The following is a 15,931-nucleotide window of genomic DNA, read 5'->3' on the forward strand; positions in this document are numbered from 1 at the left end:
CTTATTTGTGCGTGTGTGTCACCTCCTGTGCAGGTTACAAGATTTAACCATTTACAACCCTGAGAGGACCATCACGGTGAAGGGCAGCTTGGAGGCGCGTTGCAGAGCCGAGGCAGAGATCATGAAGAAACTGAGGGAAGCCTACGAGAATGACATTGCTGCTATAAACGTAAGCCGAGCTGAAAGGTTACCATGGGCAGGCTTCTTCAGCATCCCAATGTGTGTGTGTGTGTGTGTGTGTGTAGTTATGATCTCAGGTTGACTCACACAGAATGACAGGTGAACAACGGAGAGGAGTGATGATATACAGCGGGATAACATTGCCTCCCCATTCAATATGTTGCCACCAGCATTCGTAATGCGTGCGTTGTCTGCTTGGTAAATGGATAATAAGTAAACGATCACAGCATAGCTCATCAGTGAGTCGGTTGTTTGAGCACAGCATGTCTGCGTACGTGTGTGTGTGTGTGTCTGTTTCACAGAGCCTCTGACTCACGCTCACTTCCCCGCTGTGTGGGTCTGTGTTCCTGCTGTAACACACTGCGTTTCCCAGCATCCATCTGATATCTGTAGGCCGCTCTCTCTCTCACCCAGCTCCTCTTTCACACTGCCCCGGATGACATCACCAGTGCTGCAGCACAGAGAGGTCAGCCTCGGAGGAAGAGAGATCGTGATGATATCACATGCTGCGCCCTCCCTATTGCATTGCAGTAATGCAGGGATAGATGCTGATAAAGTGATTGCATTCACTGTGATGATGCTCACGATGAGCAGGAGCTGCTGGTGGAGGGAACCAGTACCAGTACTGCGAACCAGTATCTGCTTTTTCTTTGCTACTTCTGCACAAGCTGCCATTGTCCCCTTCAGTTTGACTATCCAAATATTGGCTCGGAAATCATCATCAAGAAGTATCACGCAGCATGCGGTTAAACTGTGCTGGCTGGTGAGAGCAGCTCTGGCACCTGTCGGGCTGAGTGTCGAGTCTGCAGCAAGCGGTGAGGGCCATCTAGCGTGACACTGTGGATATTACACAAAGCTCTCTGGGAACAAGGAAGTGAAAGTGGACCGCGTGTCTCTGCACGGCCATGAAACCAGAATAGCTGACTTGACTTTGAAGGAGAAATGTTTTTGTCTTGCCATTACAGCAGCACACTGCGCTGTGAAAACCACTCACCTCCAAAAACAAAGCCTTGTGACAATGCATTTTTCAAATAGCTCAGTGGCTTTTTAAATGGTTTATTTAGCTAAAGGAGTACTGGAACACTTAAAAATCCCAAATCACTGGACAGCTGCGAATAGAACAAATAAAAGTTACACTTTTATGTGATGGAGTTAGTGGTAGTGAAGGTAGTGAACACTTCATGCAACACGGGCTGCAAGTCACTGTCATTTTTTATTATCAGTTAATCTGGAGATAATTAAATTGATTGATAATAAGACATGGTAAACAATGCCCATCACTATTTCCTGTACTGTTTAGTATTTTCACTGATTCATGATTTTAAAGATTACCTGATTACCATTATCCTCATTTTTCACTAGATATTTAACTTTCTTACTTTAAAGGTGAAAAACATCTAAAACACCACTTAGATTCATTTCTGCGACCCCATTCACACAAGACTTTGCCTTTGCTATTTAAATGATTTGTAAATGATTGGTGTTTATTCATTGTTTAAAAAAACAGGTAAAAGTGTACTTACGTAGAAGGAGTCATTTGCATTTGCTTCTCTTTACCTCTTATGAGCAGGAGATTTTGTAAACCTCCAGACGTAAAATCCAACTTAAAATCTGGATTAACTGGTCTGCTCCTTTAAAAAAAACTTATTTTTCAGTGAAAATTGTGAGCCATAATTAAGTTAAGTTAGTTTTCGACTTGCTACTAAAATCTGCCTCTCTTCTTCTGCATAGCAACAGGCTAACCTGATCCCAGGCTTGAACCTGAACGCTCTGGGCATCTTCTCCTCTGGTCTGCCGGTGCTGCCCCCTGCTGCTGGACCACGAGGTGCAGTGCCCCCTGTGGCACCAGCAGGATACAACCCATTCTTAGTGAGTATGCTGTTTTTTTGTTTAAACAGACTACCTCTGCACACAACCATAAAAGGTGCAGAAAAAAAGATAAAAATTGCCTCTTTTACAATGACTATACCACTGTCGGTCTTACTCGCCCAGCGCAGCCATGCGCAGCTCCAGCAGAGGTTAGTTTTGACTTGATAGAGCCATTTGCTTCCAACACATGGTAAACCAGGTTCCCCCGAAGTGCTTTTTCAAAAAACAATACGGTGTTGACTCAGGTCTTCCTGCATGATGTTGTACACAGTCTGAAGCAACCAGAATTCCCCCATCTTCTCCAGAGATGAGTCAGTTCGTCTGTAAAACAAAGTCTCCACTCATTGCCTGACGAGGTCGAGCCAAAGCGGTGTGAGACAGTGTGCGAGAATGTATTTGCGTGCTTCATAGTCAAGAAAGTTAGTGGGTGATTCACTGTGAGTTTATGCCCCGAAATTCCCCCGAATAAGAGCTTGAGTTGCGGGCGTGGATATGCCTGTGAATGTGTGTGTGTGTGCGTGTGTGTGTTTGTGTGCCATCTGATCGGTCTGCTTGTCGCTTCACTTTCAGAGTCACTCTTCACATCTCAGTGGCCTGTACGGGGTTCCTCCAGCAAGTGCCATCACCTACCAGCACTCAGTATGTTCCCCTGAAATCTGCACTATAGCCAATGTTGCCTTGGTGATCAGAGACTTAACCACAAAACAGTTTCTTGTTTTTTTGTGTGTGGTGCTAGTTAACTATTTAGATAGCTGAGGGCATTTAAAATAATGTTTTTGCACCCAAGAAGCGTAAGAAAAGCATTAAACTTTGGATGTGGCAGTTTTCTGAGCCATGCGTGCTCTTTGCAAGAAACTTATGACTGCCACAGTGTAAAGAAAAAGAGGAAGACATAAGCCTAATGGAGAGGAGACATAACTATCAGGACGTGTCAACCTCTCAGTCAGCGTCTATGCTGAACAGTGAGTCTGGCATTCCTGCGTACCATCACCCAGTCACCAGAACACCACAAATATTTCTGGAAGGGGACTTTTCAGCCCGGAGTTGTCCTGTGGCTCGTAAAAATTCACTTCATAAACCTCGAATACATGAGTGTTACCATGCTAAGACAACGGAAACACAGCGCAACCACCGGCCTTAATAGGAAATGTTCCATAGAGACGAAGCCAGCGCAGGATGTTTACCCAAAGAGAAAACCGTCGATTTAGCTTCAGTTTTTTCGGCTGCTCTTTAAGTATCTGACGAGTTCAATCAAAATTTTTGCAACTATTTAAAGCAGTTTTTAATGTTTTTTTTTCTTCTGCCACCATCTGTAGGAGAGTTTAGTAGATGGAGTAAACTGTATTTTTCTGTGTGGTCTTTTTTTTTTCTCAGCAACAGGCTCAAGAACAGGAGGTTGTCTACCTCTTTATTCCAACTCAGGCAGTCGGGGCCCTGATCGGCAAGAAGGGCCAGCACATCAAACAACTCGCCCACTTCGCTGGAGCTTCCATCAAGGTGGGTCTGTCAGCGGCAACAGAGCTCTGGCTTCAGTTAGGAGGGACAGAGGGGCGGTCATCGAGCGAGTGGCATCGGGTCAGCTGAGTCAGCAGCCCTGCATGGACCACTGCTGAGGATGTTAGTTATTTATGGCGACAAACAAACCAAAAAGAAAAAAAAAAAACGGAGATGACTAGTGAGCTGAGCATTTCAGAAAGCCCCTCCAGCCCTGTCTGGAGACGTGGGACAGCTGGTGAATCCTCGTAACGTAATCAAAGGCGTTTCACGTGTAGGAATTTGCAGATGATTCAGCGGTTGCATGCGCTGGATGACCAAGAGATCACCAGCTTCTGGCCATGTTTTCTCCTAATTTGTATCCTTGTGTGTGTGTGTCAGATTGCCCCAGCTGAGAACCCAAATGTTACTGAGAGGATGGTTATCATTACTGGAACCCCAGAGGCTCAGTTTAAGGTAAAGACACTATGAATTTGTGTATCAGTATCCAGTAAAATTAGATTATTCCACGCTGAATCATGCAACCTATTTAAAATTCATGTATATAACTTTAATCCTGATCATTTCATTCTGTTGTGTATGATAGTCAACAGCAGTGGATCACTGTGTGTCCCCATTTTCCCCAGTCTCTCCTCGCCTCATTCCCTCCTCTTTATTCCAGGCCCAAGGTCGGATATATGGGAAGCTGAAAGAGGAGAACTTCTTCACAGCGAAAGAGGAGGTCAAACTGGAGACGCACATCAAGGTTCCCTCGACTGCAGCTGGCAGGGTCATCGGCAAAGGCGGCAAGACGGTGAGTTGATGCCTAAACTGAAGTGAATCACAGTTTAAAAAACAGTTGAGAAAGTGTTGCATTTGCTTCTGCAGTTTTATTTGTGTGGTACCTTTGCTGCACTTTTGAGTAATAAAAATGCATTTTTACTGTTGTGATCTCCATATCTGTCTGTAGTTTGAATTTCAATGTCTTTAACAACCATGTCTTCACTAAGAACGTAGTCCAGCTGCAATTTCTATTTGCATGAGAACATTTTTACGCAATTATCAGTAAGGGTTCTCCACAGCAGTGATTACTGTACATCAGATAGCACCTTGCATCAAAGAGTGTTTCAGTTTACCATAATTTGATACTCTGTCTGTCAGCGTGTTTTGTAAGTGAGGCTGGAGGTGAAATCCAAAGCCAGATGATGATCTCTGGAGTCTTTTTTCCAGGTAAATGAACTCCAGAACCTAACGAGCGCTGAGGTCATTGTACCGAGGGACCAAACTCCAGACGAGAACGACGAGGTCTTTGTGAAAATCAGTGGGCATTTCTTTGCCAGCCAGGTACGCAAAAAAAGGTTTAAGGCTCAAACATTGGTGTTGTCAGGAATTATTACTGTTATTATTATCATTAAGACATGCAGAGAGAGTTACAAATAAAGTGGAAAGGGCACCCGATAGCAGTGGATCATGTAATGTACAACAAACACGAAATCACACATGTGATAAGAAAACATACGACCCTGATCCCTGAGAAGAGTGGGTTGCTGTGTAAAACATGAATAAAACAGAATGTGATCATTTGCTAATCCTTTTTTACTCAATTGAAAACAGCACATAGACAATATATTTGATTTTTTACCTTATCTACTTTGTTGATTTTTGTAAATATCTGTTTATTCTGAATTTGATGCAGCAACACGTTTCAAACAAAAGACTGGGAAAGTTGTGGAATTATCCAAAAACACCTGTTTGGATCATTCCACAGGTAAACAGGTTGATTGGTAACAGGTGATAGTATCATGACTGGGTATGAAAGGAGCATCCTGGAAAGGCTCAGTCGTTCACAAGCAGTTAAGTTTGTAAAGTGGACGTTGAGTGGGGATTGTTTTGTCAAAATTCTGTTCCAAGAATTAACTTTGACGCTGAACAGTTTTTTATACATTTTACACAGAATGGCAGAATTATATATAAAAACAACTGACTGAACAAAAGCAACAACAAAAAATATGTTTACATCGTCCATTATTTACATATGGACCTCGTCCTGCATGTGATGTCTCTCCAACAGACTGCACAGAGGAAGATCCGGGAGATCATTCAGCAGGTCAAACAGCAGGAACAGAAGCACCAGCAGGGCGCCGCCGTGTCACCGCACCACTCCAAGTGACCAGCGGGGCGGCTGCAGCGGGCGCCAGCCAATGAATGTAGCCCTCCCAAACGGACAGAGACCTACCCAGACAAAGGCCAAGGCCAAGGGGGACATGCAGGGCAGACCAGCAGCACCAATCAAAACCAAAGAACTTCACTAGGGGGGAAACAAGTGAGAGCCAAAGGCTGAGGGCATTGTGTGCACTGCCAGCCCTGTGAGAGCAGATAGAGTGGGAGAAACCGTACTGATATAATATAATAAAAAGACCAAAAAAAATCTAAAAGAAAGGTGGAAACTGTTGTCTTCACAGTTAAAAAGGTAAACAGGAAATAGTATGTCGCCCTGCATAATGTTATCTCTTAAGTTGGACTAACATAGGCCTAACAAACGGATAAAGCAACTGTATTAACACGAGCGTATACGAGGCATTGTGATTGATATTTTGGGTTAGAACGAGAGCGAGTGACAATGGACACCTTCTCTCACCAGAGTTTGAGATGATATTCAGATTAAATATCCTTAGCAGTATTAATACAGAGTAGGAAAGTATATTGATACACACTGAGAGTATGCACTGTTGTGTTTTTCTATCAAAATGGCAGTACGACTCGGTGCAGTTTTTAATATTTTGGTTGTTCCAGAGATTGATCGGGCTGTGACGGCCACGTACAGCGGTTTCCTTGGTTTTGTTCACATTAATAGGCCACTGAAATCAAAAAAAAAAAAAAGAGAAAACCCCTATAAGTAAATACAGTGAATGGTTCTGAGTCTTTGTAACAAGCCTGTGTGTGTGCCAACGCATAAGATAACTTCCCTTTGAAATGTCTCTCACCATTCATATCTGATGCTACACTTGTTTTTTTTTTCTTCCTTTTCTCCTCATTTCTCATCACTCTCTCTCATCTGGCATCGTGGGTTTTTTTTTTTAGGATAAAAGTATTTGTTGTCAAGAAACACTTAATTTTCTGTAGCCTTTTGATAACATTGAACTGACTGCCACTTTCGCTCAACAGAGGTTAATTGCAACAGAGGGATTTATTTTGTTATTTTTTAACCAGTGAACTGGTATCACTCTCCCATGCTGTACAGTAGACTATATCTACTTTCATGCTTGTTGTCCCGATATTAAAAAATGATGTCTCTAAAGGCATTCTTCTCGACGATCAGAGCAAATTGACGTCTTAAAACAAACAAACAAACAAATCAAATTGGTGCACCTTTGCTTGTTATCAGGCGACCAGTCGTTTTGAATGTGCGCCACCACACGCTCCACCTTATGAGGGCGTCCGAGGGGCCGACGCAGACTGAGAGCTGAGGGCCCCGGAGGCGTCGCGTGGGTGGGAGGGTGCAGACTCACGGTGCGTAGAGTGGCAGTGAGGACGGGGTGGGTGGGTCGGGTTGAGGGGCACTGTATGACCTGTGGTGCACACACAACCGCAAACGTGACCGCAGCCCGCGTTTGGCTTTAACCCTCTCTTGTCAGGGAGTTTTCTAAAACGGCACGACCGCTGTGAATGTACGATATGCAGCCTTTTTAGAAACATCACCCCCGCCGTGTCCAGCAGGCCGGGCCAGAGGCACAGACACACGGATTGTCATTCTCACTCTCGCTCTTTAACTTTTCTGTCTTTTTTTGTTTTTTTTTTTGGCGTTTTGGCGAGCTGGCCGGCCGCTCCGCAAGCGCGCTGGGCACGCGGGTCCCGGTGTCCCCTTTGTGCTTTACTTTGGAGACTGTGGAAGCTTGTTGCCTTAATTTGTCACCTTTCAGACATCATCCATCAGCTTCATCTTCCAGACGCAAGGTTATTGCCAATACGCACAGCTTCCTCCGTGTGTGTGTATGTGTGTGCGCGCGTGCGTGTGCATGTGTGTGTGTGTATATATATAAAAAGAGAGAGTAATATTTATGAATCTATTTTTTTCCTATTTTGTGATGAGAGCTATTGATAAGAAACAAAAAGAAAACAAAGTCCTTTTCTTTTTTTCCTCAGTGGGACACTGCCATATTGTTTTGAAGGGAAGTGTTTATTTTCTTGAAAACTAGACTATGAATAATAATATAAATAAAAACCTGAAAAAATAGGAGAACAGTAAAGTGAACCACCGCGTTAACTTTGGTCAGGATGTGAACAGTGCGCATGTCAGTATTGTGATCTACCTCAGGCTTCAGGGTACCTCAGTCCAATCTTTCATTTCCCCTTTTTCCACATTTTGTATGCCTTGTTAACTGATCATTTTGAGCGTTTTTAATTTTCTTTTTTAATGAAAACAAAAAAAGAACAAGAGAAAAGATCTACAGTAATCTCTAAACTCTTCAGGTCCAGCCGACTAGTGAAACTTTGTAAACTGTAGTCACCTCTGTTGGACTGTCTCTGCCTGGACGCCATACAACCTCTTAATGATACACGTCAAAGGATTTCCAAGTTGATTTTCTTTTCTTTTCTTTTCTTTATTTTTTTTGCTAGAAAGGAACGAAAAGCAGGATTTAAGGGGTACATACCTGCCCGAAGTGGTTCTGAATGTGGATGTTGTGTACTGATTTCACCATCAATGAAAGAAAGAAAAAGAAGAGATGCAAGTCAGTTGATAGAAACATGAACTAACCAACTGTACCTCCTGTTTTTCCCAACTGTACCTCCTGTTTTTCCCAACTGTACCTCCAGGTTTTTTTTAGACTTTTAAAAAAACAATGAAGTTTATTCACTTGTGGAAAAAAAAAGATGAATTTTATAACAACCCAATTCAATCTTACCAGCTCTGTTTGATACTCTGGGGTTGATTTGAAGAAAACACGAAGCTGCAAAAATACACTGACGGGACTCTTGAACACGGTGTAAAACCCTAGTCTTCTGTGTAGAATGTAGAACAACTCTAGTCTAGTCGTTGAGATGTCACTGTGTACGACAAGATAACTGTATATCTGTAAACATGTACAATAGAGTCACGCATAAATGCATCATTTCATGTCTCTCCATAACACTTACCAGTCTGCACCTGCGTTGTGAGAGATGAGAGGGGTTTAGAGTGTAACAGCTTCCCTCAAAACTGACCTCTAAATGCAATTCTCATCAATCTACAGATTTTTTTTTTTTTTTTTGTGCTGTACATTTCAGAATTACCTCTCAGAATCCGAGGCTGACTTTAGTTACTAAAACAGATGTAGGGCAAAAAGAATTAAATAAATGAATTGTATAGTGAAAGTTAGTGTTTGTCTTTGGAGTTCTTTTAACTGTCAAGAGCTGATTTTTTTAAACCTTTTTGGAGGGCAGACTTTTGTCATCAGATGAGGTGGATCTTTTTTTTTTTCTCGTCCCAGTGAACACAGACTAGCAGTGCTAAAATAAAACATAAAAGGTCTATCAAAACTCACACAATGCCTGAGGCTAATTCAGCAAGCCTCCCCACAGCCGGTACAGTACCTCATACTGATGATGATAGCTCACCAGACCTGATTGAAATACCCGGACCTTACCCACATGAAATGCAGTACGGTGCTTCAACTCGAGCGCATGACTCCTGTGGTGGTCTTCTTCACTGTAGTAGGGTATGTCGTGGAGAAAAATGGCTTTTCACAGTAGCACTGGAAATTGTAGTTTGTCACTTGTGGTTTGTTTGCCTGTCAGGAGTAGCTTCGTAGAGCAGTTTTGAAGTTGAGGCTCTTTTCTTGCATCGCAGAGGACTCCTCAGACCTCTGCCTCTCTTGTGTTTTTGGCTCTTTACACAGCAAGTGCAGGTTTCCCTCCGGCTGGCTCGGTTTCGCTGGCGTGTCCTCAGCAGAGCATCACGGCCGCTGAGACATCTGCAAGCCGGCCCCAATCTGAGGCTGAAACTTGTCGAGATGATAGTAACCTTTTTATTTTACTTCCAAGGATTGGTGTTTCTAGGTTTTGTGGGGTGTTGCTAGACATTAATATTCAGTACAAGAAAACCACAATTACACACATCACTGAGGGTGTACTGTGTTGTTAGTCATATCACATGGTGGTTGGATAGTTTAGGCTTTTTTTTTCTGTTTGTTTTCTGTTGATCTGGTTTTCTCGTCATTTACACTGATTTAATAATGTAGTCTGGAGCATTAGCTGGGATTCTTTGTTTTAATATTCATTCCTTTTAGATCACTACCAATAATACTAGCTGTTAAATTGTGGTTGAAAAAAAATATCCTAGCTAGGATTTTGAGCAGATTTGGGAATCAGAATGGCAAAATAAATGAATCTGTGACATGCAAGGAAGGAGGGTTGACAGAGTATCCAGGTCCGATTAAACAAAAGCTGATGAAACTTGTTCTGCCTTTGGGACTGAACAGAAAAGAGGGCATTCAACAACGATCCAAACATGGTGGATTATCTGAGGAAGGATTTAGTAAAGTTGGGTCAGATGTATGCAGAGCCACAGCAGTGTTTTTTGTCCTGTCTTGTTGTTCAATGAGAAAACACAAAGCATTGCATGAGACTGTTGTAGGCGATCCAGTATGTACTACACTTCATATAGCACTAGACTCTCAGTAGTGGTTTTACATGGATCCATTTCTTAACTGCATTTCACCATTTAGGAGATTCCTTTTGTTTCCTCAGTAGGTCACAACCCTCAAGTCCTACATTTCCCACGGGCCAAATGGTCCCAAACACCTCAAGGTAATCAGTGACTGTGCGCTGGACAGACATATGATCCATTTTCAGTACATCTCGTGGATCCATGCCTTTCTGGTAACAGCCATGCTGTTGTTTTGAGTTGTGAGTGAACTGTATTGCTGAGCAACCTGGATCTGAGCAATAAAGAATATTTGGAAAGAAAATATGCTGTTTTTCACATGTTTACTGTTATTTTTCACCTCTGAAATAAAGGTGACAAGTCATTTTGTGATATGACATACCACAACTACACTATTAGCCAATCTGTGAACTGCATTACACTTACACAAGAATTTACATCTTTGAAGATAGCAACAGCTTGACTAATACTGTACAAGCACAGACACATGGACCATTAAAAGAGGCAGCAAAGATGATTTCAAACCAATATTAGGTTCAATTTAACTGCCTGACTTAACTTCACATTCATTATCAGATAAGAATCCAGCTGGGAAAACAAGAGACGGACATTCAGTCACAAAAGTCCTAATTCCATTGGTTAGTCAAACTGACTCTTGAGTACTCTGGCAATCTGAGGCCAAATCCTGGTCTCTAGATTCTGTAATTTAAAAAATTGAGTTAAAACAGAGTCGAGAAAGTATTAATTGTCTATTACAATTTATAGAGAAACTGCAAAATGTGATTGTAAAACAAGACAAATACAACTTCCAGTTGTACAATATATGCTGCAAACGTGATCTGTATTTCAGTTACAAATAGAATAATTCACACAAACCCCAAAAACAATGCTCTGAACCATCCAGCCACTACAAACATGGTAGGCTGTTGCGTTAATTTGTCCACATGTCCATGTTGGAGGTAGAAGTTTGACTGCATGACAGGCACTTAAAACACCAGCGGTTTACATTGAAGCAGTACTATTACTGTATTACAACAGTGTAAAAGCAAAGTTTCCCTAAAATCCTTCTGTTTCTCCATCTCCATTTGATTTCTGTACATTCATACATCTATATACATATACTGTGCCCACAGACGTTGTGGCACAGAAACACTGACATTTGGTAACACTGGGCTTCAACTCCCACTGCCCCAGTCTCATTTTCCTAAAAACTGAAATCCCTCTCCGTCTCCAGAATAGTAAAGCACTCCAGAGAAAAAGAAAGCTTTTCACATGTGTGTGCACAAAGTTCTACTGAAGAGTCCCCATACCGACGGCATTAAAGCATGGAACAAATTCATTCCCAGAACAAATCACTGGACCTTCTTGTCCACGACGAGCCCGTTCTGCGACTGGACATCCAGTTTGAGACGCCTCTGACTAAAGTGGCGGATGAGGGCGCCGGGCAGCAGAGCCATGCAGGCGATGGCCAGCAGCTGCAGCAGCCGCTCCCAGGAGAACAAGTCATCCAGTGAAGATACCTCAGACAGCATGACACCTGTCTGGACGCAGATGAAGTTGTAGGGCAGGAGGCCTATCAAAGCGGATCAAGAACAAATCATCAACAATATTGCATGTTGATATAATCACAGTGTTTAATGATGTCGGTGCTGTGTCGTCATGGAAAAAAGGTCAGTGACAAACATATTTAATCACAGTTTCTGTTAATAAAATGAACACTAATGGATAACTACTAAAGTGGCCTTTTCATTATTCATGAATTTCATTTAGCTGAATGTGAAGTCCTTTGTTCTTTCAGTGTTTATCTGATCAATCTGGGGGAACCAAGAAAGGAAAAAAGTCTGTGTTGTTTTGATTTAAGCCCCTTCACACATGCAGTCTACTCCTGCATGGAGTCACGTGTCAATGGCAGCAAGGATCGATATTTAGGGAAATCTGTGTCGCCAATGTCCCATCTCAAGTTCAATTAACTTTTCAGGGAAAATGCTGTGTTATGAATGAAAGCAGGAACACTGCAGGGACAAGCATGTAAAGGGTTACGTCAATCTGACATTTTCATGCGAAGCGAGCTAACCGACCACAAGGCTTAATATTCCACAACCTGTTGAAATTAAATACATTACAAGAACCGGGTACCAGACAACAACAGCTCCTTGCCTGCTATGTGCCTGGTGGGTTATGCCGGTTTTCTGGGAACTGTGTGCGAAAGAGGTTTTCAGAGTGTGGACTTCCTGAGTACATGATATACTGGGGTGTGCATCGGCACATCATTTACTGACAGCTCTAACGAGCCGTCAATCAGGTGATCCATGTGTGCTTACCAATGAAGACTGAGCAGAAGAAGAAGGTGATGGGGATGTTGACGATCGGTGCAGACATGTTCAGAAACCAGTTGGGAGTCATGGGAAAGAATCTCAGGAAGAGCAGAAAGAAGAACAAACAGTCCTTGTTCTCCTCAACCTGGGACATAACGGCGAGATGTGAAAAGAGATGTTATGATCTATGAAGGGACAGTCGATTTTTTGGGTGCCAATATCGTCACATTGGTTTCTGATACCATAATCAAAAAAGTGCCACCTGACAGGTACCACAATAAGGTGCTCTGCAGCTCATCAACAGGAACGTGGCATTCTACAATAAACTTGTTAACTTGTTAAAGTAATGAGATCATTAAAAAAAAACATAATAATTGCATGCGTAAGTAAGAAAAAGCTGTCGAGAGAATATGAAAATGCAATCATTTACAAAGGAATTGTGTGTACTGATAATGGTTATATTTAAAGAAATCGGTGAAATTAATGAGTTAAAACATTAAATGTACTGTCTTTGTAATAGTTTCAATAGAGGGTATGTCAGAAAGGATTAGCAAATTGTCACATTCTGTAACATTTGTTTTACACAGTGTCTTCACGTTTTGGGAAACCAAGTTGTTCTTGAACATATTTAGCACACTGTAAGCATCGTGTGTAAGCAAACTGAAGACATGTAAGCCTTGCAGTGCATTTATATTCACTGTCTGCAGTGTGCAGATCCTTTTCTCTTCATGTAAAAGATGTACACACCAGGAAAAGCAGATAATTGTTGACATTTGATGCATCTGTGCTTTTTCAAATATAATTCTATACTAACAGTTTCAATATTTGTTGAATTGAATGGGTTGTTTATATTGTGTCACAAATTTACCTTCCTCTGTAGCATAGAAACTTTATCAGGGAAGAGGTTAACGATGTAGCGTTTTCCAAAGGCCTGGGACAGGAGGTAGCACATAGTGGAGCCCACAGTCGTGAGCACACAGGCAAGCAGCAGTCCTTGATATGGTCCAAATATAGTTCCTGCTAGAATGTTCTGCACAATGACAAGTGGAGAAGGCTAGGGTTACTAGACATCATTAATATGTGTGTGTAATGATCAGCTCTGACACACTGATCAATTGTATATGTTCTAGTGAAAGGAGAGAAATACTCTGTGATCTAACAGTGGGTTTTAAAAGTGAGAAGTCACTTTAACCAGCATGCGGTATGTGGTTGAGGCCTCAGTGCTGCACACTCATCTGTGCAGATAACACTAACGTAAACGGCAAAGAGAAACTGTCACAGATGTCCAGCACAGCTGACACACAAAGGCAAGTCTGACATCCCTTTGTTGTTTGAGCTACCTGAACATTTTTCCTCTACTCTTCTGTGGTGTGTCTTTAAACATGAGACCCAAGCTGCACACCACTTGCAGGTCAAATGCAAGCCTAATTTCTCTCACATCGTTCAGGCATGACAGTTTTTTTAGGCTATTTTAAATGCTTCACATTTTTCTGTCAAAGATCTAAAAAAAAAACAGTGTGACGAACTGCTACCCATAAAGATCAAATAAACAGCTTTAATCATTTTTTAACACATCTAACATGACACATGTCAGCATCTGCCATTTCTGCCTTTTTCACAATGTCTGCCAGCATCAGTGCAGAGAACTTTTGAAGCTATTTTTACCTTACCAGGAATGAGGATCCAGGAATGGCAAAGGACTGCTTGTAAAGATATGCACTACAGAAGAGTAGCAAGACATATCCAGTGTGCTCGGTCTTGTAAAACTGCAGGAGTTCAGCCAGCTCCCTCAGCTCCTCCAAGTCTGATGGGAACTTCAACCTGCAAGAACATCCACGCTCAAGTTAGTCACATCATCCCCACTTCTTTCACGAACAGACAGGGTTGGGAAATATGGACGAAAGACATCGAATGGGATCAAAACATTTCAATTGTTGATAAATAGTAAATCCACAATCAAATAGTGAGCATTTTGTACTGGTAAGATAAAGCATGATGATATTTGGAGTATTTCTGAAATATTTGTTAAAATAATCATTATTTATTGGAGATAAAAATTGTTGATTTATTGATTGATCAATTCGTGGATTGACAGAAAATTAATCAGCAATTTATCTGATAATCAATTATATAATTATTGATGTAATTTTTAAAGAAAAACACTAGTTAATCACTCCCACTTTCCCATGTGATTGTAAATTGTTCAGCTTTAGATTTTGGGCTTGATGGAATTCTGAGGGGAAATTTACAAATGTTTTATTATCTTTTAGACTTGACAATTATTTAATCATTTAATTGAAAAAAATACTGGCAGATTAAGCAATAATGACATTGTAAGATGCGGCTCTATGTCATTCTAATAATCAAATACTGTTTTTAACTAATTCACACCACTGAATCAATTGGCATATTCACACACACAGATAAAGACTAGTTACAGTCAGTGGTTTGTTTCGTTTTATATGAGCAAAATAACAACGACAGAAACAAGTTCATACGTGCTAATATTTGCTTGTTTTTCTCTATTTGTGGTAATTAGCAGCTCATTTTTTTTAGGGTTTCTGGCTACTGGCAAGTAAGAGAATTTAAGTTATGTCATTGGCCTCAATATGAAATGGGTTAACAGTAGACAATTGTGTGACGTTACACTAGCTTATTCATCGGAACGTTTAATGCTACACCACGACATTATGAATTAAGCTAGTTAGCTTATCGCTATTCATAAACGTTAAGTTACTGCTGGTTGTGTTGTGAGTGTGTCTGCGCAAGAAGGAGAGAGGGGGTGCGATGGGAGCATGCTAACATTAGCTAGCTAGTTAGTGACAGTAACGTTAGTAGCATACGATGTCAATGCCATTGCAAATATTGGGGAGATAATTACAACATAAACATAGAGAAGTGGTTTTCTCTGACTTAAAGCTAATAACACTATCGTCAGTCACCTGCTGGGCTCTTCAGGGCTGTCAGTGGGCTGCTCGGACTCCGCTTCTGTTTCCACATGTTTTCTGTCGGCAGTCGGATGAGGACGCCGTGGTCCCGCGGGAAGGTACAGGGACAGTGAATACAGGTAAAAGCTTGCTGCAACAATAACTAAGATTAGTCCGACAAGTGAGCGCATATTCCTCACTGTGTGAGCCGACACCCGGCTTCACCTCCTTGTTGTTAGTCAAAGATCCGGAGAGAAACAATTGCCATTAACCGCTGGTTCGGCTTCATCTTCTTCTTCTTTGAGGTTAAACGAGACCTACTATACTTATGCTGCACCACTGCCACCTTTCGGAGCTAACGGCTAACCATGTTAACCAACGGCTGCAATGAAATCACAGTCCCGCATGTCGATAGATTTGAGCTTATTTTATATTTGAATTGAAAGATAATACATTATTTGTTGATGATTTAATCCTACAATGCGAAAGCAACCAAAAACATAAATAATCACTTGTAAATTTTC

General features: G+C 41.6%; 2 protein-coding genes across 4 annotated transcripts in view; one reads left to right on the plus strand and one right to left on the minus strand.

Moving 5' to 3' along the window:
* Positions 1–6,418, plus strand: part of igf2bp2a (insulin-like growth factor 2 mRNA binding protein 2a) — a 49,892-nt gene extending 43,474 nt beyond the window's left edge. For 2 of the 3 annotated variants that reach the window (XM_041950290.1, XM_041950292.1), the window contains 8 exons: positions 34–169; positions 1,912–2,049; positions 2,620–2,688; positions 3,424–3,546; positions 3,925–3,999; positions 4,205–4,336; positions 4,753–4,866; positions 5,594–6,418. In XM_041950290.1, coding sequence (XP_041806224.1) covers positions 34–169; positions 1,912–2,049; positions 2,620–2,688; positions 3,424–3,546; positions 3,925–3,999; positions 4,205–4,336; positions 4,753–4,866; positions 5,594–5,692 — 886 coding nt within the window. In that variant the 3' untranslated portion in view covers positions 5,693–6,418. The remainder of the gene's footprint in view (positions 1–33; positions 170–1,911; positions 2,050–2,619; positions 2,689–3,423; positions 3,547–3,924; positions 4,000–4,204; positions 4,337–4,752; positions 4,867–5,593) is intronic. The other variant, XM_041950291.1, reaches the window with a different exon arrangement.
* Positions 6,419–10,426: 4,008 nt separating this feature from the next.
* tmem41aa (transmembrane protein 41aa) lies at positions 10,427–15,691 on the minus strand. Its single transcript, XM_041951515.1, has 5 exons — positions 15,423–15,691; positions 14,151–14,301; positions 13,349–13,510; positions 12,487–12,625; positions 10,427–11,738 (listed from the first exon to the last, which is right to left on the minus strand). The coding sequence occupies exons 1-5, from the start codon at positions 15,596–15,598 to the stop codon at positions 11,518–11,520; spliced, it is 849 nt and encodes a 282-aa protein (XP_041807449.1). The 5' UTR covers positions 15,599–15,691; the 3' UTR covers positions 10,427–11,517.
* Positions 15,692–15,931: the final 240 nt, after the last annotated feature.

Source organism: Chelmon rostratus, chromosome 13 (assembly GCF_017976325.1).
Source record: "Chelmon rostratus isolate fCheRos1 chromosome 13, fCheRos1.pri, whole genome shotgun sequence".
In the NCBI taxonomy this organism is placed as follows: Eukaryota; Metazoa; Chordata; class Actinopteri; order Chaetodontiformes; family Chaetodontidae; genus Chelmon; species Chelmon rostratus.

Coding starts and splice junctions, on each gene's coding strand:
- tmem41aa (XM_041951515.1), bottom strand. CDS start 15,598: ATGCGCTCACTTGTCGGACTAATCTTAGTTATTGTTGCAGCAAGCTTT. Junction 13,511..14,150: donor TTCCTGGATCCTCATTCCTG/GTAAGGTAAAAA, acceptor GTCATTGTGCAG/AACATTCTAGCAGGAACTAT. Junction 11,739..12,486: donor CTTCTGCTCAGTCTTCATTG/GTAAGCACACAT, acceptor CCGCTTTGATAG/GCCTCCTGCCCTACAACTTC.